General features: G+C 48.6%; 2 protein-coding genes across 5 annotated transcripts in view; one reads left to right on the top strand and one right to left on the bottom strand.

The window, feature by feature from the left end:
- LOC147649040 (uncharacterized) overlaps window positions 1-22,360 on the top strand; it is a 636,047-nt gene that overhangs the window by 412,401 nt on the left and 201,286 nt on the right. The gene's annotated exons all lie outside the window — the stretch shown is intronic.
- On the bottom strand, window positions 9,555-15,921 carry LOC111942505 (olfactory receptor 14J1-like). Of its 3 annotated transcripts, XM_086865136.1 has the most exons (3): window positions 14,318-15,561; window positions 12,157-12,272; window positions 9,555-10,939 (listed from the first exon to the last, which is right to left on the bottom strand). In XM_086865136.1, the coding sequence occupies exon 3, from the start codon at window positions 10,914-10,916 to the stop codon at window positions 9,981-9,983; it is 936 nt and encodes a 311-aa protein (XP_086721262.1). In that variant the 5' UTR covers window positions 10,917-10,939; window positions 12,157-12,272; window positions 14,318-15,561; the 3' UTR covers window positions 9,555-9,980. The 3 variants fall into 3 exon arrangements, with proteins under 3 accessions (XP_086721262.1, XP_086721264.1, XP_086721261.1); XM_086865138.1 differs by lacking the exon at window positions 12,157-12,272 and having other exon boundaries at window positions 14,318-15,921; XM_086865135.1 differs by having other exon boundaries at window positions 12,157-14,414.

The raw sequence follows: 22,360 nt of genomic DNA, 5'->3' as shown, positions 1-22,360 counted from the left end.
CAAACTCCCAGAGTATCCTCACATCTGTTTGGACACAATTTCTCTTTGTATTTTCATGGTGAATGCTTTCTCCTGCCCCGCTGCCTCCTGCTTGGAGTTGTACGTGCAGCAGAGTCCCAGAGTTTTCTCAGCAGGCCTGTGCAGCGAGTTCTGAGCCAACGTGTGGCTCTGCTGCCATCCCAAATCTGCGCTTTCCTTGCCCAGCCTGAGCGCAAGTGGGGCATGTGCTGGGCGTGGCTGGAGATTTTCATCACCAAAATCCTCCAGCGTCATGGCATTTCCATCTGCCCATTGCTTTGGAGAGCACAAATCACAAACCACCCATCTCAGCTGATAAATGTCATTGCTTGCAGATTGCTGCAGCCGCACAGCTGAGCTACAAATACACATGAATCAATTTCAGTTAAAAAATGGCATTTATTACAAATTGCTACACCTGCGCTGACAATACACAACTATCAAAATCTCCATTAAGTTTAAAAAAAGTAATTTATTATAAGGTGGCCCCTTGGGTTGGCACACACTTGAGGAGTGGGTCTGTTTTCAACTTAGGAGTTTAGGAGTTTCAGATTGCTTAAAAAAAAAAAATAAGGGAAAAACCTCTCTTTCCTGAGTGCAGGCAGCTCTCCAAGCAAAGCAGGTCCCAGGTGAGGGAGGACACAGAGGATGGGCTTGGGGAATGTGGAGCAAGGTTGTCCACACTGGCTCACACCTCAAGGCATAGCTTCTCTGAGCAGGCCAGACCTCCTGAGGAGAGACCCTGGCTCAATATCAATCACAGAATGCTGCAATCACCTCTGCTCCAAAGAGAGCAGGAATAAAATACATCCTTTAGAACAGGAATGTGCATTTCCTAGAAGCTGTTATAAATACATATTATAATATTGGCTTTTCACAAGGATTCAGATGAATGCTGTATGTATCACGTTCCAATGGCTTTGCTGTAACAGTCGATAGAGGATGTTTGAACTGTCTGCTCAGTTGGGATAACTCCAGTGAACAGATGATGGGGACCCTGCTGCTATCAACACTCAGCGGCTGTGCAAAGAAGGAGCCAAGGCCCAAATTCAAAGGGGATAAGAAGAGGATTAAAACCACAAGCAAGACACAGGCATGCTGTAAAAAGGTGGACCCAAGGAGTGGCCATGCTAAACAGTTCATGGGAAATGTAAAGTAGTTAATGGAGAAGTTTGAATATGCATAAAGTCTATGAATATGCATCAGGTGATGCAATAGAAATGGGATATAAAGGGTGTTTCCAAAACATCAGGGGTGCTCTTGGCAGAGGGCCAAGCACCCGGCCCTTTTAACCCTTTGCTTTATTGTCTTTGTCTCCTTCTGACATTTCTCATCTTTCAAAATTAAAGAGGAAAGTGAATATCGTTTTTCACAGGTGCCCAGATGGGAAATTGGGACCGAAAAAGGGGAATTTGGCTGGAAAAGGAACAGTTTGGCCCAAAACTGGGGGTTTGAGCAACAAAAGGGGCAGTTTTGATCTACAAATGAGAGTTTAGTTTAAAACAAATGAGAGTCTGATGGTAAAAAGTCAACTCAGGTGAGCCAGTGTGGGCCAGGGGAGAAATTTGTGGCAAGAAAAGGAGATTTAGGATGAAAAAGGAAGTTTGGGGCCAGAATAAATGGAGTTTAGGTCAAAAGACAGAGAACATGGGCCCAAAAAGGGGAGTTTGGGTGCCTGGATGGGAAACATGGATCTGAAAAGAGAGTATTTGCCTCCCAAAAGGAATAGTTTGGCCCAAAACTGGGGCCACAAAAAATTTTTTGGATTTGGGCCACAAAAAGAGGCAATTTAGACCCAAAAATGAGAGTTTGGATTAAAAACAATGGGAGTCTGCTGCTAAAAGGTCAACCCAGGTGAGCCAATGGCAGCCAAGGGGGGAAATCTGGGGCAAGAAAGTGAGATTTGGGACGAAAAATGGAAGTTTGGGCCAGAATAAAGGGAGCTTGGGGCCAAAAAGGCAAAAAAAGAGGAATTTGTGTGCCCAGATTTTGCAGCTGGGTCTGGGGGTCTCTCCAACCCCCAGCTCTGCCACAACAAATCCCAGAGAGACGTCCCGGGCAGGAGCCGCCGTCCGGGGTTTCCAGGCAGTTTCCAGGCAGGGGGAACCCTCAGGAGCACGGGCAGAGGCTTCAGGTGATCTTTCAGCTCTTTGAGAAGCCATTTCTGCTCTGTGCTCAGCTCTGCTCAGCCCAGCCAGCTACCTGCAGGGGTTCCCCTGCCGACGCAGAGCAGAGACGCGAGGCCATGTGGCGTTCCACAGAGAGCCTTTAATGCAGGCCTCAGCCAAGGGGGCAGGGATGGGCCAAGCTGAACTGGGCAAAAGCCGGGGTTTTTATAGGGGAGGGGGCAATCGGGAAGGGGACCAAGGGTCTGGGAGCGGGATAAGATGGCCAGGAGTTACCAGGGAGATAACATGGGCTCCTGAGGCAGGAAGGGCTCCACAGCTCAGTCACCGTCACTCGGCGCTTTGGTCTCACCTGAGGGGGCAGATCTCCAGGGCGGGAGCCTGGCAGAGGACTGGGCTGCCTCCACTGCCAGGGGGGAAGTTTGGGCCACAAAGAGGGAGTTTTGGTGCTGGAAGGGAGAATCTGGGCTGAAAAAGGGGAATTTGGGCACTCGGGTGGGAAATGTGGACCCAAAAATGGGGAATTTGAGGCTAAAAAATAGGAATTTGGGTGACCAGATGTGAAATGCGGACCCAAAAAAGGGAGTTTGAATTCAGGAAGAGAGGCTTTGGGTGAGCAAAAAAGAAATTTGGGCCCAAAAAAAGGGGAATTTAGGTGCCCAGATGTGAAATTTGGAGAGAGAAGGGGAAATTTGGTGTGAAAAGGGAGAATTTTGGCCTAATAAAAAGGAATTTGGTTGTCCAGATGGGAAATTCGGACCCAAAAAGGGACTTTGCACCCAAAAAAGGGGAATTTGGGCACAAAAGCAGAATATGGGTTCAAAACCCAGAAATTTAGGCTGAAAAAAGGAGAATTGGCGTACCCAAAAAAAGGGAAGTTTTGGACCCAGAAGGGGGAGTTTTTGCCCTGAAAGACAGAATTTGGGCCCAGAAAAGCAGAATTTGGGTACTCAGGTGAGAAATTTGGAAGCCAAAAGGGAAATCTGGGTCCAAAATAATGGAAATCAAAACAAAAAAAAAAGGAATTTGGGGGCCCAAATTGGAAATGTGGACCCAGAAGGAGGAATTTGGCTCCAAAAAGGAACAGTTTGGCCCAAAACTGGGGGTTAGAGCCACAAAAAGAGGCAGTTTAGATGTAAAAATGTGAGTTTGGATTAAAACAAATGGGAGTCTGATGCTAAAAGATCGACCCAGGTGAGCCAATGGCAGCCAGGGGGGAAATCTGGGGCAAAATAGGGAGATTTGGGCTGAAAAAGGGAAGTTTGGGCCAGAAAAAAGGGAAGATTGTGTCCAAAACAAGAACAGTTTGCCCCAAAATAAGTATTAGGTCCTCAGGTGGGAAGTTTGTACCTGAAATGGGGACTTCTGGCCCAGGAAAGGAGAATTTGGGCCTAAAAAAAGGGGAATTTGGTTGCTCAGATGGGAAATTTGGACCCCAAATGGGAGTTTTGGGGCTGAAAGGGAGAATTTGGCCCTAAAAAGGGGAAATTTGGGAACTCAGGCAGGGTATTTGGACCCAAAGAGAAGAATTTGGGGCCAAAAATGGGGACTTGGGTCCCAATAAAGGGGAATTTGTGTGCCCAGATGGGAAATTTGGTCCCAGAAGGGGAATGTGGTTCCAAAATGGACAGTTTGGCCCAAAAGTGGGGGTTTGAGCAACAAAAAGTGTTAGTTTAGACCCAAAAATTAGAGTTTGGATTAAAAAAACAATGGGAGTCTGATGCTTAAAGATCAACTCAGGTGAGCCAATGGAAGCCAGGGGGAAATGAGGGGCAAAAAGGGGAGATTTGGGAAGAAAAAGGGGAGTTCAGGCCAGGAAAAAGGAGTTTGGGGGCAAAAAGGAGAATTTTGGCCTAAAGAAGGAAAATTTGGGTGCCCTAATGGGCAGTTTGGACCAAACCGGGGAAATTTGGGATCCAGTGGGAAACTTGGACACAAAAAGCAGAATATGGGTCCAAAACCCAGAAATTTGGGCTGAAAAAAGGAGAATTGGTGTGCCCCAAAAAAAGAGAGGTTTGGACGCAGAAGGGAGAGTATTGGCAATGAAAGGCAGAATTTGGGCCTAAAAAAGCAGAATTGGGGTGCTCAGGTGGGGAATTTGGACCCCAAAAAGGGAAATCTAGGCTCAAGAAAGATGAATTTGGGTGCCCAGATAGGAAATGTGGACTCAAAAGGGAAAATCTGGCTCCTAAAAGGAACAGTTTGGCCCAAAACTGGTGGTTTGAGCAACAAAAAGGAGCAGTTTAGATGTAAAAATGAGAGTTTGGATTATAACAATGGGAGTCTGATGCTAAAAGGTCAACCCAGGTGAGCCAGTGGTAACTAGGGGTTAAATCTGTGGCAAGAAATGGAGATTTGGGATGAAAAAGGGAAGTTTGGGCCAAAGAAATGTGGAGATTAGGTCAAAAAGTGAGAATTTGGGCTCAAAAGTGGGAATTTTGGGACAAAAAACAACATGGTGGTCACTCAGGTGGGACATTTGCACTCAAAAAATAGAATTTGGGCCTAAAAAGGGGGAAACTGAGCACTCAGGTAGAAAATTTGGATGCCAAAAGGGGAATCTGGGTTTAAAAAATGGGAATTTGGACCAAAAAAAGGTGAATTTGGGTGCCCAGATGGGAAATGTGGACCCAGAAGGGGAAATTTGCCTCCCAAAAGGAAGTTTTGCCCAAAACTGGGGGTTTGAGCAGCAAAAAGGGGCAGTTTAGATGTAAAAATGAGAGTTTGGATTAAAACAATGGGAGTCTGATGCTGAAAGCTCAACCCAGGTGAGCCAATGGCAGCAATTTGTGGCGAAAGGGGGAGATTTGGGCTGAAAAAGGGAAGTTTGGGCCAGGAAAAAGGGTGTTTGGGTCCAAAAAGGGAAATTTGGGCCAAAAAAGGGGGAAATTGGGTACTCAGGTGAGAAATTTGGGCCCAGAAAGTGGAGTTTGTGTCCAGGAAAGGAGAATTTGGGCCCAAAAAGGGGGAATTTGGGCAGCCAGATGAGACAACTGTACCCAAAAAAAGGGGGAATTTGGCTCCAAAAGAAACAGTTTGGCCCAAAACTTGGTGTTTGAGCAGCAAAAAGGGGCAGTTTAGATATAAAAATGAGAGTTTGCATTAAAACAATGGGAGTCTGATGCCAAAAGGTCAACTCATGTGAGCCAACGGCAGTCAGGGGGGAAATTTGGGGCAAGAAAGGGAGATTTGGAATGAAAAAGTGGATTTGGGGCCAGAATAAAAGGAAGTTTGTGTCCAAAAAGCGAGAATTTGGGCCTAAAAATGCCCAAAAAAATTGGGTCCTCAGATGGGAAATCTGGACCAAAAAGTGGCAATTTGGACCAAAAAGGGGTAATTTGGACCGAAAAGGAGGAATTTGGGCACTCAGGTGAGAAATTTGGACCCAAAAAGTGGAATCAAAAGGAGAAAAAATAGGTATGTGAATGCCCAGATGGGAAATTTGGGCCCAGAAGGGGAAATCTGGTGTTAAAAGGGAGAGTTTTGGCCTAAAAAAGAGGAATTTGGGTGCCCAAATGGGAAGTTTGGACCAAAACAGGGGAATTTGGGATCTAGTGGGAAACAAGGACACAAAAAGCAAAATATGGGTTCACAACTCAGGAATTTGGACCAAAAAAGGAGAATTGGGGTGCCCAGAAAAAGGGAAGTTTAGACCCAGAAGGGGGAGTTTCGGCGCTGAAAGGCAGAATTTGGGCCAAAAAAAGGTTGACTGGAAGCTCCTGGAGTGGCCCGGCTGGCTCAGGGATGAGGTTTCTCTTCACTCTGGTTTCCAGCCAGCAGATGTTTGTGGGGTTCACTGATTTTCTTCAGGAATTCCAGTCTTGGCAAGCGAGTAAAGAAATCAGGGGGGGACTCTCTCCCTGGTTTGCATTCCACAGTTTATTTCTGTGAAGGGGAATCCAAAGGGCGAAAGACAAAGGATTTGGGGTCTGGGGGTCTCTTTTAACAGGGTTTCTCGGAGGGAGGGAACATCAGAGAGAGAAACAATTATTTTTCACAGCTAGTACATTTACAAACTTTCTACAAATCAAGGTTACACACCCCAAGATAAGAAATAACAGACACCAACTTCTTCAAATGGCCACAAAGGTGTAGGAGTATTCTCCACAGAGGGGCAGAGGGGCAGAGAGGGGGGCTTGGTTTCCTGGCAGCACAGGGGGGAAAGAAAGGGAAGGGGAGAATGCCCTCTCAGCTTCCACAGCTCAGAGGCATTCTGGGACAGGAAAAACAGAGTTACAAACTCCCGGGTTGGAAAGAAGGGTCTTTCTGCTGTCACCCCCGCGCTTTCCCGGGCCACCGAAACTTCAAGCAGCTGGAAATGCCAGCAGGGTCTTATCTTTACTCTATCCAGCCTCTGGCCTGGAGCTGAGGAGAAAAACTTCAGTGACCATGGGAACCTGACTCCAGGGAAGCAATAGGAGAAAGAGAAGTGTGGGGGGGAATCACAACTAAAATAGGGGAAAAGATCCATTTCAAGCTATCAACTACTAACAGAAACTAACTTAACAACATTCTAACAACTTTACCACAACAAAAGGTGAATTTGGGTGCCCAGATAGGAAATGTGGACCCAAAAGAGAAAATTTGGCTCCTAAAAGGAACAGTTTGGCCCAAAACTGGGGGTTTGAGCCACAAAAAGGGGCACTTTAGATGTAAAAATGAGAGTTTAGATTAAAACAATGGGAGTCTGGTGCTAAAAGGTCAACCCAGGTGAGCCAATGGCAGCCAGGGGAGAAATCTGGGACAAGAACGGGAGATTTGGGATGAAACAGGGAAGTTTGGGCCAGAAAAAAAGGGAGATTATGTCAAAAAAGTGAGAATTTGGGCTCAAAAGTGGGAATTTGGGGCCAAAAACCAACATTTTTAGCACTCTGGTGGGACATTTGGACACAAAAAGGGGAATTTGGGCCCAAAAAGGGGTAAATTGAGCACTCAGGTGGAAAATTTGGATGCCAAAAGGGGAATCTGTGTCCAAAAAACTGGAAATTTGGACCAAAAAAAGGTGAATTTGGGTGCCCAGATGGGAAATGTGGACCCCAAATTGGGAATTTGCCTCCCAAAAGGAACAGTTTGGCCCAAAACTGGGGGTTTGAGCAACAAAAAGTGTTAGTTTAGACCCAAAAATGAGAGTTTGCATTAAAACAATGGGAGTCTGATGCTAAAAGCTCAACCCAGGTGAGCCAATGGTGGCCAGGGGGGAAATCTGTGGCAAGAAAGGGAGATTTGGGATGAAAAAGGGGATTTGTGGCCAGAATAGAAGAGAGTTTGTATCCAAAAAGGGAGAATTTGGGCGTAAAAAGTGAGAATTTGTGTGCCCAGATGGGAAATTTGGACCAAAAAGGGATAATTTGGAACAAAAAGGGGTAATTTGGAACAAAAAGGTGGAATTTGGGCACTCAGGTGAGAAATTTGAACCCAAAAAGTGGAATTAAAATGAGAAAAAATAGGTATTTGAGTGCCCAGATGGGAAATTTGGACCCAGAAGGGGAAATTTGGTGTTAAAAGGGAGAGTTTTGGTCTAAAAAAGAGGAATTTGGGTGCCCAAATGGGAAGTTTGGACCAAAACTGGGGAATTTGGGACCTATTTCTAGGGGAAAAGATCCATTTCAAGCTATCAACTACTAACATCAACTAACTTAACAACATTCTAACAACTTTAGCACAACAAAAGGTTAATTTGGGTGCCCAGATAGGAAATGTGGGCCCAAAAGGGAAGATCTGGCTCCTAAAAGGAACAGTTTCTCCCAACACTGGGGGTTTCAGCAACAAAAAAGGGCACTTTAGATGTAAAAATGAGAGTTTGGATTAAAAACAAACAGGAGTCTGATGCTAAAAGGTCAACTTAGGTGAGCCAACGGCAGCCAGGGGGGAAATTTGGGGCAAGAAAAAAAGATTTAGAAAGAAAAAGGGGATTTGGGGCCACAATAAAAGGGAGTTAGTGTCCAAAAGTGGGAATTTTGGGTCCCAAAAATAGGAATTTGGGTCCTCAGGTAGAAAGTTTGTACCTGAAATGGGGACATTTGGGCCAGGAAGAGAGAATTTAGGCCTAAAAATGGGGAATTTGATTGCTCAGGTAGGGTATTTGGACAGAAAAAGAAGAATTTGGAGCCAAAAATGGGGACTTCGGTCCCAATAAAAGGGGAATTTGTGTGCCCAGATGGGAAATTTGGAGCCAGAAATGGGAATTTGCCTCCCAAAATGGACAGTTTGGCCCAAAAGTGGGGGTTTGAGCCACAAAAAGTGTTAGTTTAGACCCAAAAATAAGATTTTGTTTTAAAAAAATATTTGAGGCCAAAAAAGAACATTTTTGGCATTCAAGTGTGATATTTGGACACAAAAAGTAGAATTTGGGCCTGAAAAGGGGGAAATTGAGCATTCAGGTAGAAAATTTGGATGCCAAGAGGGAAATCTTGGTCCAAAAACCAGAAATTTGGACCAAAAAAAGGTGAATTTGGGTGTCCAGATGGAAAATATGGACCCAGAAGGAGGAATTTGGCTCCTAAATGGGACATTTTGGCCCAAAACTGGGGGTTTGAGCATCAAAATATGCCAATCTAGATCTTAAAGGGGCAGGTTTGATCTTAAAAAAAGGAATTTGGAGCCAAATAGGAGAGTAATGAAACCAGGAGCTTGTCATTAACTCATGTTAATGGAAGTGAGGACATGATTATAACTTGAACCAGCCCCACGCTGGATTTGGGGCTGAGCCCAGGAGCCTCAGGCACTGAGAGAAGGGTGAAGAAGCTGCTCCAGGAGTCCAAAGGCAAAGTGCAAGTCCCTTGGAGCATCAGTGGCCCCAGTGAGGGCAGGGAGTGGCAAAGGCTCCCCAGGGAGTGGGGAGAGCAGATCCTGGAGGCCAGGGCTGCAGGGAGCCAAAGGCTGTGAGCAGGAACTGCAATGCTGAGCAAGCCCTGGCTGGCTGGAGGCAGCAGAAAGGCCAAGCCCTGAGCCCAGGCCTGGCACAGCAGGGCCTGTCCCTCACGGGGGGCTCGGGGCTGTTCCTGGGGCAGGGGGATGTGAGGGGCAGCAAGGACAAATGCCATCAACCTGTGGGACCCTGCAGATCCTCATGGAACCAAGGGCCAGCGTGAGCCAGCAGGGCCTGACGCAAACAAGAGGCCACTGGGAGCCTGCGGGGCTGCAACAGCCCACAGCACTCCAGTGATGGCGGCAACCAAAGGCTCCTTGACTTGCCTTTGGTGCACGGGACAAACCCCAGCAGATATTCTGAAGGGACACAGAGGCAAAGAAATATTCTTAGTTGCAAGGGACCCCCAAGGACCAGCAATTCCAGCTGTCAAGTGAATGGCCCACACGGGGACTGAAGCCACAGCCTCGCTGATATCAGCACCATGCTCTGACCAACGGAGATCAGAGGTGAAAACCACACAGAATTTTACTGGCAAAGTACAGAGAACCAAGGAACTTGGGCAAAGCATTTAATACAACATCCAGTTGAACATAAAACACTTTCCACAGCAGTGACTGCATTAAGTCAGCCCATTTAACCTGGAAACCTTTAACCCTTGAGGTGCTAAGGTACCCAAAATCATTCACTGCAGAGCCAGAGAAGCACTGAGGAATGACCCTGGACACACAGGTCAGGGCAGGCACTTTTTTTTATTTAAATGCACAGGGAACAGACCTCTTGCAGGTCTTTGTGTTTCACAGGAAAGGTAGACATTCATGTAGAAATACAAAAAGTAATACTACAGTATTTGTAAAACACACAACAGTAGAAAAAGTTACTGATGAATAAATGCACAAATGGGGAATAATAAGGCTGAGATTCCAAAGAGTTACATTCAAAAGGCTGTGCAGCAGAAAAGAGTGAGTTTAATACTTCTGAAAATACAAAGTCATCAATTTTCTCAGGGCAGCCTTGAGCTCCTGGTTCCTCAGGCTGTAGATGAGGGGGTTCAGGGCTGGAGACACCACCGAGTACAGAACTGACACTGCCAGATCCAGGGATGGGGAGGAGATGGAGGGGGGCTTCAGGTAGGCAAATGTGCCAGTGCTGAGGAACAGGGAGAGCACGGCCAGGTGAGGGAGGCAGGTGGAAAAGGCTTTGTGCCTTTGTCCCTGCTCAGAGGGGATCCTCAGCACAGCCCTGAAGATCTGCACATAGGAGAAAACAATGAACACAAAACAGACAAAAGCTAAACAGCCACCAATCACAATGAGCCCAAGTTCCCTGAGGTAGGATTTGGAGCAGGAGAGCTTGAGGATGTGTGGGATTTCACAGAAGAACTGGCCCAGGGCATTGCCCTGGCACAGGGGCAGGGAAAATGTATTGGCTGTGTGCAGCAGAGCATTGAGAAAGCCACTGGCCCAGGCAGCTGCTGCCATGTGGGCACAAGCTCTGCTGCCCAGGAGGGTCCCGTAGTGCAGAGGTTTGCAGATGGACACGTAGCGGTCGTAGCACATGATGGTCAGCAGGAAATACTCTGCTGAGATGAAGAAAAGAAAGAAAAAGAGCTGTGCAGCACATCCTGAGTAGGAGATGGTCCTGGTGTCCCAGAGGGAATTGTGCATGGCTTTGGGCACAGTGGTGCAGATGCAGCCCAGGTCAGTGAGGGCCAGGTTGAGCAGGAAGAAGAACATGGGGCTGTGCAGGTGGTGGCTGCAGGCTATGGCACTGATGATGAGGGTGTTGCCCAGGAGGGCAGCCAGGGAGATGCCCAGGAAGAGGCAGAAGTGCAGGAGCTGCAGCTGCCGCATGTCTGCCAGTGCCAGCAGGAGGAAGTGGCTGAAGGAGCTGCTGTTGGACATTTCTTCACTCTGGGCATGGTGGACTGTTGAAAGAACACATTGAAAAGCTGAGACAGGTTTTCTTGAGTCAATTCTATGCTATTTTCTTACAAATTTACAAAAAATTACTTCTCTTTCTTTGAGGAAAATTTGCTTGGTTTTTTATTTATTTTTGAGCTTGAGTTTTGCTGCTAAGTTACTGTTCCTTTCTGTGAAAGGGCAGAAATGCTCTTTCAGCATTGCTCTCAGCCTGAGCACTGGGGAGCCCAGAGGGAAATCAGGGCTCCCTGTGCCCCAGGGCACTTAAACCTGCTGGTCCCACACAGGAGCCCTTTTTTCATTACACCTCCCTCTGTTTCAGAGTGGTTAAACATAAAACATGTTTGAAAAATAAAGCAGCCTCTTTAAAGGCTCCAATTTCAAAATAATTTTATCTACATGCCTTTTTGTCTCTGTGCAGCTGGACAGGGAGGGATATCCAGGGCTGGTCAGGCTCTCTGCCTGAGGTTGTGCCTATTGGGAGCTGTTTCTCTCTATCCAAGCCTTGTCCCTGCCAGTGCTCCCCAGCCCAGCCCAGCCCTGGGGGCTCAGCTCTGCCCTGCACACCCCTCCCAGCACAGGCACTGCCCAGGGCCATCTCCCTGCCAGCAGGGCCTTAAGGGCAGCTCAGACAAACAGAGATGCTGCAAGCCAAGGTGCTGCTGCTGCTGGCTGTGGCTAGAGGAGGCTGAGGAGGCACTTTGGGAGGGAGAGCTGAGGCAGCTCTGCTGATGCCCAGGGTGACAGTGCAGGAGTCTCAGTGACACAGACCAAGCTGACAGCCCCTTGCCCTTTCCTTTAGGAGAAAGCCGAGAGCAGCCCTGGCCATGCAGCACCATCTCCACAGCAGGAGGAATCTGCCCTGATGGGGGTCGCTCCTTCCCCCTCCAACTTCTCCCCAGCGCCCACGGGGAGCTCCCAGGCAGGCTGAGAGCTGGCCCTGGCAGGTGGAAGATGCCCTGGCGTGGCAAAGAGCCCTCAGGGCTGCAGGAGCTGCTCTGCAGGACAGCCCTGGGCAGCCCTGGCTGCAGCCCCAGCTTCAGCCCCTGCAGCCGTCCCTGGCAGCAGGAGCCGTCCTGCCCTGTCCCTCTGAGGGTGCCCAGGGCAGCCCCGCTCTGCAGCACATCCTCCCCAAACCACAAACGGCAGCAGAGCCATCCCTACAGTCATGTCAGTGCTGTCATGGGGCAGCTTTAGGAGATCCCCACAGCCAGAGACTTACTGTGCCAGCAGCTGGGAGCATTTCTCCATGAAGAAGCTCAGACTTGTCCTTCCAGTTGCTTTAAGGCACCCAGGTACCTGCAGGCAGCACCCTCAGCTGCTGGGCTGGGAGAAAAGCTGTTCATCAGGAGAAATGTCTTTTTGAAGCTCTTCTTGGTTGCCAGGAGCTGCCTCTGTGCCAGGAGCTCGGCCCAGCTCAGCAACAGCACCAGGATTTTAATGACCCTCTCAGGGCTTTGGTGTTGTTTCCACCTGACTCAGTCCCTGAGAGAGTGTTCAAAAAACTTCTCAAGAACTCAAAGTTAAATTGGCACTACAAAGTTTCTTGAAGTTTTAATGGGTCCCACTGAGGGACACGACTGGGAAAGTGTCCCCAGGTTCCAGGGACAGCAGAACACTGCAGGCACTGATGACATGTCACCCTGAAAATTCAGCTTCTGAGCTTGCTGACATGTTTTTCTAAAGACTTTCCCAGGACAGGAACTGTAAACATAGATATGTGTACATTCTTTCTGTTACACATCTTGTGATGGGCATCTCTCATGGCCAGTGCAGTGAGAAAGTTTTGTCCTGACCATCCAATCCCTGGCCGTGGTCAGAAGCTTATAAATCCTAGGAAGAAAAATAAACTCTTCTTTTCACCACACCTCAACCTGTGTCCATGTGATCTATTCATCTTCAGCGGCAACAGGGACAATCAAGGGAAAGGTGTCTCTGGTGCTGAGCAAAGCTGGATGTGTTTCAGGAGTGCCAAGGGCCAAGGGCTGAGCCCCAGCCCCTGGCAAAGCAGATGCTGTCCCTCCCTCATTGCTCAGGGCTCTTCCCGGGCCACTGGCATGTGGGGATGTGCAATGCCAAGGGCAGCACCATGGGGCGGCCCCTGCCAGGCTGCTGAGCAGGGACAAGGAGGCAATGAGGCCCCAGGGCTGCAAGGGTCACTTGTCTCCTCCTCATGGCTCAGGCCCAGGGCCAGCAGCCATGGCCAAAGGGCTGCACAAGTTGCCTCTGGCAGGGCCTTGCAGCTGCTGCCCATCCCTGTGCCCTCTCCAGCCCAGGCTGCCCTACGGTGTCCATGCCCTGCGCCTCTGGCCCTGCAGGCTGTCGTCATCCCCCGGCTGCCCCAGCTCGCTGGGCCCTTCCTTTGTGACAGCTCTGCGTCCTGCCTGCCTCTGCCTGGCCACACAAAGCCTTGGCCTTGATACCAAAAGGGTTAACTCAATTTTTACCGTGCCTGTCAACTTCTAGCACAGGAACAAGGCATGCAGGGCCTGCCTTCCCAGCAAGGATGGCTGGGAGACAAGGAGAAGACATCTGGCTCAAGGGTGCAGTGATGGGAAAAACAAGGATTGAATCTGGGAACTCAGGGTGTGGTTTTGTGGAAATGGGTAAATTTTAATATGCATTTAGCCACTGTATAAAAGCAACACACTGGGAGAATCACATGTCCATGTCAGGTTAGGAGTTATCCCACGTTGGACCTCAGGCCTGAATAAATCATGTGCCTCTTAAACACCAAATTAGTGTTAAGGAGACTTACTCTGATGTTTCAGAGCCTTGCTGATGGTGGGGCCTCACAGAACCAAGGAGTCAGCTGTGACACTGGGCAAACTCATGGAACAAAGGGTGCATTTTGACACAGCAGAACCCCACGGAACCAAAATCCATTTTGGCACATTGGGGCCACATTGAACCAATGGTCCATGGTGACACTGAGGAACCTCTTGGAACCAAGGGGCCCTTCTGACACAGCAAGGCCTTGTGGAACCCTGGCCCATGGTGACACCATGGAACCGCACAAAACCAAGGTGACCATGTTCTACTGCAGAACCTCAGGGAACAAAGGGCCCATGGTGACACTGCAGAACCAAGGAGACCATGGTGACACTATGGGGCATCATGGAACCAAGGGTCCATTGTGACTCTGCTACCAAAAATGGGAAAAAATAAAAGAAACTGCTTTACAGCAAGGGAGCAGTGAGAAGCAGCATTCTTTATTCAGCCAGATGCACAAGGGGGAATAGCTCTTCCCAAAGGTGTGCGTGCTGGGTACAGGAAAGTTTCTGCTTATGGACTGTATTTTACATCCATATTCACTGACTGTCACAGAATAAACATACATATGATAATCATTTCTCTGAAATCATTAACATATTTTCTCTTACCTTCACAGCTGTGTTCTTCTGTCCTGGGGCTCTCTGGTGCTTGCTGTTGTCAGAGTCAGACCTGACTGCCCGGTGAGCTGGTAAAAGTTGGCACAACTGGAGCTGGTTGCTTTCCAATTCTTACACAACGGGCATGGTGCAGTTCCATGGGCCAGGGGGTTTTGAAGAACAAGAACTGTGTGTTCACCAGCTGGAGATGGTTTTTCATCTGGTAACATCCCCCCTTGGAGGCTTGTGAAGCTTCTCTTCTCTTCAAGCCTTGCTAAGCTTCCCATCTGTGGTGTCTGCTGGAATTCAATGCCCTCCCCATCCCAAAGCAGCCCTGCCTTTCCCTCCTGCAGCCTTGGTCTCCAGCACAGCCATGGAGGCTCTTTGGGCTCTGGACTTTTCCTGCAGCCACCAAGGGCAGCTGAGCTCTGCCCTTGCCACAGCCAGCCCTGGCCAGCACAGGCCATGCACAGCAATTCCTTGTCTGTGCCTGGCCTTGCTGCCAGCCCCGGCAGCGGCTCCGTGGCCCCTTTGTGCCCCGCTGGCCCAGCCATGGTGGCCCAGCCCCTGGGCAGGCCCAGCCCAGGGCAGGAGCATTGCGGGTGGGCACGGCCCCTGTGCCGTGGTGCCCACAGCAGCCCTGGGGCTCTGTGCCCCATGGCCTCCCTGCTGGGCAGCCTCTCCCAGCTCCTGCAGAGCCCATGGCATGTGTGGGCCTGCACACACAGCCCTGCCCCGGGCTCTGCCGGGCTCTGGGCCAGCACAGAGGCCGGGCAGGGCTGGCCATGGCCAGCAACAGGCCCTGAGCCCTGCAGGAGGATGGAGCTGGGCCACAGCCAAACTCAGCCCAGGCCAAACCTGGGCTCAGCAGCCAGGGCTGGCAGCACCTGGGGACAGAGCCTGGCGGTGACAAATGTCCTGGACCCCCTCTCTGCTCTGCTCATGCCACCAAGGGCACAGAGCTGCCTCCTCTCTCAGCCACTCGCCTGTTTTCAATCCCTTGCCCTGTAGGCGCTGTCCCTGCCCCACAAGGCCTGGGCTGAGTCCTGTCCCTCACGCTCACACAGGCTGAGATGGACACTGCTGGTTTCTCTGGCAGGCTCTCTGAGCCCAGCCCATCTCCCTCCAAGCTGTCCCAGCTGCCCTCAGCTCTCGGCAGCAGCCAGGGCCTCTCCCCAGCACAGCCCAGCCGGCTCTGGCCCCACAGCTCTGCTCAGGGCAGGCTGCTCTGGGCACTGCCCCACGGCCTCAGCCCCTCTGCAGGGCACAGCAGCAGCTGCAGCTCAGAGAGGCCTCAGCCCCAGCCATGGGGGAAAGTGCCTGGCCAAAGGAAAAGGAGGCTCCCTGGGTGCCCTGCTCCCCTCTCCAGGAGATCCTGGCAGCTCTGCAGCCCCTCCTGCCATCCCATCTGCCCAGGCCAGCACCACAGCCCCGGCCTCGGGGCCCTCAAGAGCTGCTCCTGCTCCAGGCCCAGGGCCCATCCCAAAGCTGGGGCAGCCACAAAGCTGTGCCCATTGCTGGTCATTCCTGCTCTCATGAGGATGGATCCTCAGCCACTTGGAGGTTGCTGGTGAATTTTACTTTTCCACAGGCCTCTTCTTTCTTGAGCGCTTCAGCTGAGAAATTCAGTGACAAAGGCTCATTAACATTTGTTCAATCACCCAAACAAGATAAGCCCATAGGAAAAATTCAAGTCATCAGTTCTTCCGTGGTTGATTAGACAAATTTCAGAAGCGTATTCAAAGTAAATCTACTGTATTGAAAACAATTAAAATATAATTGTTTGGTCCTGTTTAGTTTTCTTTTTCTGTTTCCAATCCCCAGTTGATATTAATCCCCAGCACCCTCTCATACAGTCTGAATAGATCTGAAAATAAACACCCCTTATGGCTGATGATCCATCAGACTTTGTCCCTACCCCCACCCCACCATTTCCCCCATCCAGCCCCTGGGACTCAGAGCAGCCTTGTGCAAATCTGACAAACCATGGCTGTGCCTTCATTTCCCTATGCTCCAGTGCAGCTCATTTGGAAATTTTCCCACTAAAGTTATGGAGAAGTATTAAAAAGAGCTTCTAGGAAATGCACATTCCTGTTCTAAAGGATGTATTTTATTCCTGCTCTCTTTGGAGCAGAGGTGATTGCAGCATTCTGTGATTGATATTGACCCAGGGTCTCTCCTCAGGAGGTCTGGCCTGCTCAGAGAAGCTGTGCCTTGAGGTGTGAGCCAGTGTGGACAACCTTGCTCCACATTCCTCAATCCCATCCTCTCTGTCCTCCCTCACCTGGGACCTGCTTTGCTTGGAGAGCTGCCTGCACTCAGCAAAGAGGGGATTTTCCTTTTTATTTTCTTTTTTTCTTTTTTTTTTTTTTACGCAATCTAATACTCCCAAGTTTCATTGTTGAAAACAGACGCACTCCTCAAGTGTGTGCCAGACCAAGGTGCCACCAAAAGCACTCCAGACCTGCCCTGGGCCAGCTGTGAGGGTGGATCATCATCCCAACCTGCACTAGGCTGTAAGAAACAATTTTGAGAACCCAGATGCAATTGTTAAACCTTGGTTAGCACTTTGTTGTAAACCAGTGTAATAAAGAATTGAGTAAATAAAAATTCGGAATAAGAAGTTTAAATAAAGTATGTATAATTATAACTAAATGTAAGTATGGAATAAGGAATTCTCCTCCCGGTCGAGATAGAATTCCTTTTCCAAAAATCGCAAATTGCAAAAGAACCCCCCCAGATAACAGGTTTCAACAGACTCATCAACTCGGAGGAAAAGACAGGACACAGGCCATCATAGAAACAAAAGAACCAGCCTAAAAGTCTACCTCCAGAGAAAGGCAACGCCCGGCCGATTTCGGCCGGAGACCATCAAGCAAGACAAAAGGGACGAGCCCCAGGAAGATGGTCGTTGCCAGAATCGAACACCACACCCGCCAAACCCATACTACAGAAACTCAATCAAGAAAGACAAAGAAGAGACTACTCCTCTGAGATATCCATCGGCACTAGCCCGGATCTCTCAATCCCGCTGTGATGAAATATGTTAAAATACATACAGACTCACTTTACATTTGAGGAGACTCTGCCCGGATACTTACTGACTCAATGTTCTAGGCCAGGAAATCCATTCACCAGACAATCAGGGACATTTGGTGAATGGAAACTGGTTGGAATTCTAGCCTGGGGACATAAAATCCCTATAAAAACCCAGGCCAGAGGACCCTCAGACGTGGATTTGGGAACACCTATACCTTGCGTATAGACCCTGTCCACCCAGCGCTGCGCTGTCCATTTATTGTGGTTTTTTTTTCCTCACTGTTTGTTGCTTTATTAATTTATAATAAATTAATCTTTGTTAATCTTTAATTTGCCGTTGCATTTATAACAGATTGGTGCCGTGACTCGGATCGGAAGAAACTGTGGGAGAATCTCGCTGTCCAGGGGGGTACCCCCGCTGATTTCAGCGGCCTGGGGAGCAGAGACCCTCCGCAGTTCGCTCCGATTGCCGAACCAAATTTAGGCTGAGGAAAAACCATAATAAAGAGGAACGGATCCAGAGAGCTCGGGAAGGCAGGAGCCTTCGGGAAAGCCGCGGCTTGGTAGCTCATAAAAAGTCATACGTGCACGAAGACGCCCTCGCAGGAAAATTGCTGTAAGTACTGTGAGGTTGAGCGGGTGATCGGGCGAGTTTGTGAGAGACGTGACCTGGTCACGAAGCGAGTGTGGACTTCAAGGCCGCGTTTCCATCCTCCCGCGAGGGAATTGGCCGGCCGCGAAGGAAGCGATTCTGTGTGAAAGGGTCTCTCTTTCCTTACTCGTAAAGCCTGAGGCTAAAGGGAGTCTCAGGGGACCGATCAAAGGGGGCCGAGAGAGGAAGGGACGTCCAGTCGAGCTCTGGAACTGGTAAACTCTCTCAGCCAAAAGATTTAGAAAGTCGGAACATCGAGAAAACCCCGGTACAGCTAACCGAGAGGTAAGTATTGGTGCGATCTAGGACTTTCAGACGAAGAAAAAGACGAACACAACGCAGAGCAGGTGAGAATCATAAAAAATGGGACAGAGAAAAAGTAAAACGCAGAAAATAGATAACGAGAAAAGCCCATCAGAGGAATCAAAACAAATGCTAGACATCCCACCAGAAAGTCCTTTAGGGTGGATGTTGAGAAATTGGGAAATTTGTCCCGAGAGACGAGGAAAATCAAAGGCAAAAATGATTTACTACTGTGCCGAGATCTGGGGAGGACAGGAATTGAGAAACTGTCTCACTTGGCCAGTATTGGGAACATTTGATAAATGGACGTGCAGGGAATTACTCGCACACGTAGAGAAAAAGGTCTCGCCAGACGGCGAGGAGAAAGAGTATGCCAAACTCTGGTTAAATACCAGAGTGCGGCTGTTTCCAGTGAAACAGAAAAACGAACATAAGACAGAGACCTGGGAACCCCTGGATCACTTACCCCCTCCATACCGCGGGCCAGTAGAGCCTCCGGTGATGGACCAAGTAGTACCATCAGCACCTGAGGGTTCCATGGGGCAACTAGCAGAAGCACGCTCCCCTCAACCACCGGGAGTAGTGCCAGAAACTCTCACTACCCCCCCACCTGCAGAAAACCCAGCCACCGCACCCTCTTTGGAGTCGGTGTTGGCGCAAGGATGGGACTTACCCCCTCCACAAATTCCGGTCCGGCCACCACAGTTGGGACCACCGAAAGTATCAGAAGGGAACCCTCTGAGTCACCTAGCTGCGGCAGACGTCCCGCCAGCAATGAGGGGAAACCCTCCCGCAAACTCCAGTTCCCCTCCTGCAAGCAGGACTCGGTGGAAATCAAAAATAGGGAATGGAGAATGGGGAGAGACAGAAAGTGGGCACCGAATGTTCCCTCTCAGGGAAGTGCCAACCGCCCCTGGAGTAATTGGATTTGTAAACGTGCCCCTTAACTCAGGGGATGTACGAGCATTCAAAAAAGAAATGGGGCGACTGCTAGATGACCCATTTGGAGTGGCCGAAAGATTAGACGATTTTCTAGGAAGTAGTATTTACACCTACGAAGATCTCATGGCCATCCTGAGATCCCTGTTTAGCCAGGAGGAGAGAGAAATGATTAAACAGGCGGGCATCAGGGATTGGGAAAGGCGGCACCCGCAGGGAACACCCGGTGACCAAAAGTGGCCGAGCGTAAGCCCGAGTTGGAGCGCCCAGACCGAAGAAGGGAGAAGAAGCATGATGGATTTGAGGAATATCATCGTGCAAGGAATAAGAGAGGCGGTCCCCAGAGGACAGAACATTAGCAAAGTATTTGGGGAATGTCAGGGAAAAGAGGAATCCCCTACCGAATGGGTAGAAAGGTTGCGGAGAAGTCTGCAGATTTACTCCGGGACTGATCCCAGTTCTCCGGTGGGGGAGGTCCTGCTTAAAACGCAGTTTGTGGCTAAATCATGGGAGGACATTAGGAAGAAACTTGAGAAAATTGATGGATGGCAGGAGAAGAGTCTCCAAGAGCTTCTAAGGGAAGCTCAGAAGGTTTATATGAGGAGAGAAGACGAAAAACAGAAACTTCAAGCCAAAATATTAGTGGCTGCAGTAAAAGAAGTTCAAAAACACGAACAGAAACAGGGTAAACAGATACCTAAAAAACAAAAAGGATCTCAAAAGGAGGAAACTCCTCCTCGAAAGGATCTTCCTGAGTGCTTCTACTGTAAGAAAGTAGGACACATGAAAAAGGATTGCAGGAAACGAATAAAAGATGAACAAATATTTAAAGAAGATTAGGGAAGTCTTGGGCTCTTTCAAATGGGGACAGTAACAGCAAAAGAGCCCTTGATAAAATTGAAGGTAGGTCCCCACCGCCAGGAAATGAGTTTCCTGGTTGATACCGGGGCTGAGAGAAGCACCCTGCAGAAGTTACCTATAGGGTGTGAAACGAGTAAAGAAAAAGTAATTGTAATTGGCGCAAAAGGAGATCCATTTAAAGTCTCGGTAATCAAGGAGGTGGAAATCGAGTCAGAAAATAAGATATGTTTAGGAAATTTGTTGCTTGTGGAAGAAGCAGACTACAATCTATTGGGGAGAGATATGATCATAGCTTTAGGAATAAATATCATTGTGAAAAATTCGGAGTTAGTAGTAAAGGTGTTGCATTTGACTTCAAAAGATGAAAAAGAAATTGACCCCCGAGTATGGCACTCAAAGGGGGAAGTGGGAAAATTAGATATTGCTCCCATCAAAATTGAAATTGAAAATCCAGAGAATCCGATAAGGATCCGACAATACCCCATCCCAGCCGAAGGGAGGAAGGGTTTGAAATCAATAATTGACGAGCTGCTTAAAGGAGGCACGCTCGAGCCCTGCATGTCCCCACATAACACCCCCATCCTGGCAGTAAAGAAAGCCGATGGGAACTTCCGATTGGTTCAGGACTTGAGAGCGGTAAATGCTAGAACCCGAACCAGGTTTCCGGTGGTAGCAAATCCTTACACTTTACTAAACAGACTCTCACCAGAGGATGTATGGTATAGTGTAATTGATTTAAAAGATGCTTTCTGGACATGTCCTCTAGATGAAGGGAGTAGGGATTTTTTCGCTTTCCAGTGGGAGGACCCAGATACCAATCGAAATCAGCAATTGCGGTGGACGGTCCTTCCACAAGGATTCGTTGAATCTCCGAACTTGTTCGGACAAGCCTTAGAGCAGCTACTCACTCAATTCACTCCAGAGGAAGGGACAAAACTATTACAATATGTAGACGATTTGCTAATCGCCGGGATCACGGAAGAGCAGGTGAAGAAATGTACCATTTCCCTGCTGAATTTTCTGGGACAAAAGGGGTTGAAAGTGTCTAAATCCAAGTTGCAATTCACCGAGCCCGAAGTAAAATATCTTGGACATTGGATATCACAAGGGAAAAAGAAATTAGATCCCGAGAGGGTGGTGGGAATCCTTGAACTTCCTGCCCCACAAACCAAGAGACAAATTAGGCAATTTTTAGGGCTCATGGGATATTGCAGACAGTGGATTGAGGGATACAGTGAAAAGGTGAAATTTCTGTATGAAAGGCTAAATACAGATCGATTAAAATGGACAGGGCAAGACGAAATTAAATTTCAAGAACTAAAGAATGCCCTTGTCACTGCTCCAGTTCTAACATTACCAGACATCAGAAAAGAGTTTCAACTGTTTGTCGACATAAGTGGACAAACAGCACAGGGAGTTTTAACCCAGGAATGGGCAGAAAAGAAGAAACCCATAGGGTTTTTGTCCAAAATCCTAGATCCAGTCAGTCGGGGCTGGCCTACGTGTCTGCAAGCAATTGTGGCAGTAGCACTGTTGGTTGGGGAAGCCAAAAAGGTAACGTTTGGAGCTCCCCTGATAGTTTATACTCCACATGATGTAAGAAATATCTTACAACAAAAAGCGGAGAAATGGTTGACTGATTCAAGGCTTCTGAAATATGAAGCCATGTTAATCAGTTCGCCAGGATTGGAATTAAGGACAACCTCTGCACAAAACCCTGCGCAATTTTTGTACGGGGAACCAACGGGAAAGCTACTACATAATTGTATTGAAACAGTGGAATTACAAACTAAAGTAAGACCCGACCTGGAGGATCAGGAATTGGAAGGAGGAGAAAAATGGTTTATCGATGGTTCCTCGAGAATGATGGAGGGAAAACGTAAATCGGGTTATGCCATCATAAATGGTATAACAGGACAGACTGTAGAATCGGGTCCCCTAAAAGCAAATTGGTCAGCGCAGGCTTGTGAACTTTTTGCTCTCCTAAAAGCCCTCAAAGGCTTGAAGGGAAAAAGGGGAACCATCTATACCGATTCAAGATATGCATTTGGGATAGTGCATACCTTCGGGAAAATTTGGGAAGAAAGGGGTCTGATCAACACTAAAGGAAAAGGATTGGTACATGAGGAAATAATTAGACAAATTTTAGAAGCGGTCAGGGAGCCACTGGAGATATCTGTGGTTCATGTAAAAGGACACCAGACCGGACGACAATTCCATACAAGGGGAAACAATTTAGCGGATAAAGAGGCGAAAAGAGC

Source organism: Cyanistes caeruleus, chromosome 28 (assembly GCF_971803275.1).
Source record: "Cyanistes caeruleus chromosome 28, bCyaCae1.hap1.1, whole genome shotgun sequence".
Classification (NCBI taxonomy): Eukaryota; Metazoa; Chordata; class Aves; order Passeriformes; family Paridae; genus Cyanistes; species Cyanistes caeruleus.
The sequence above is the reverse complement of the archived record's forward strand: the minus strand, read 5'-3'. Positions and strand labels throughout refer to the sequence as shown.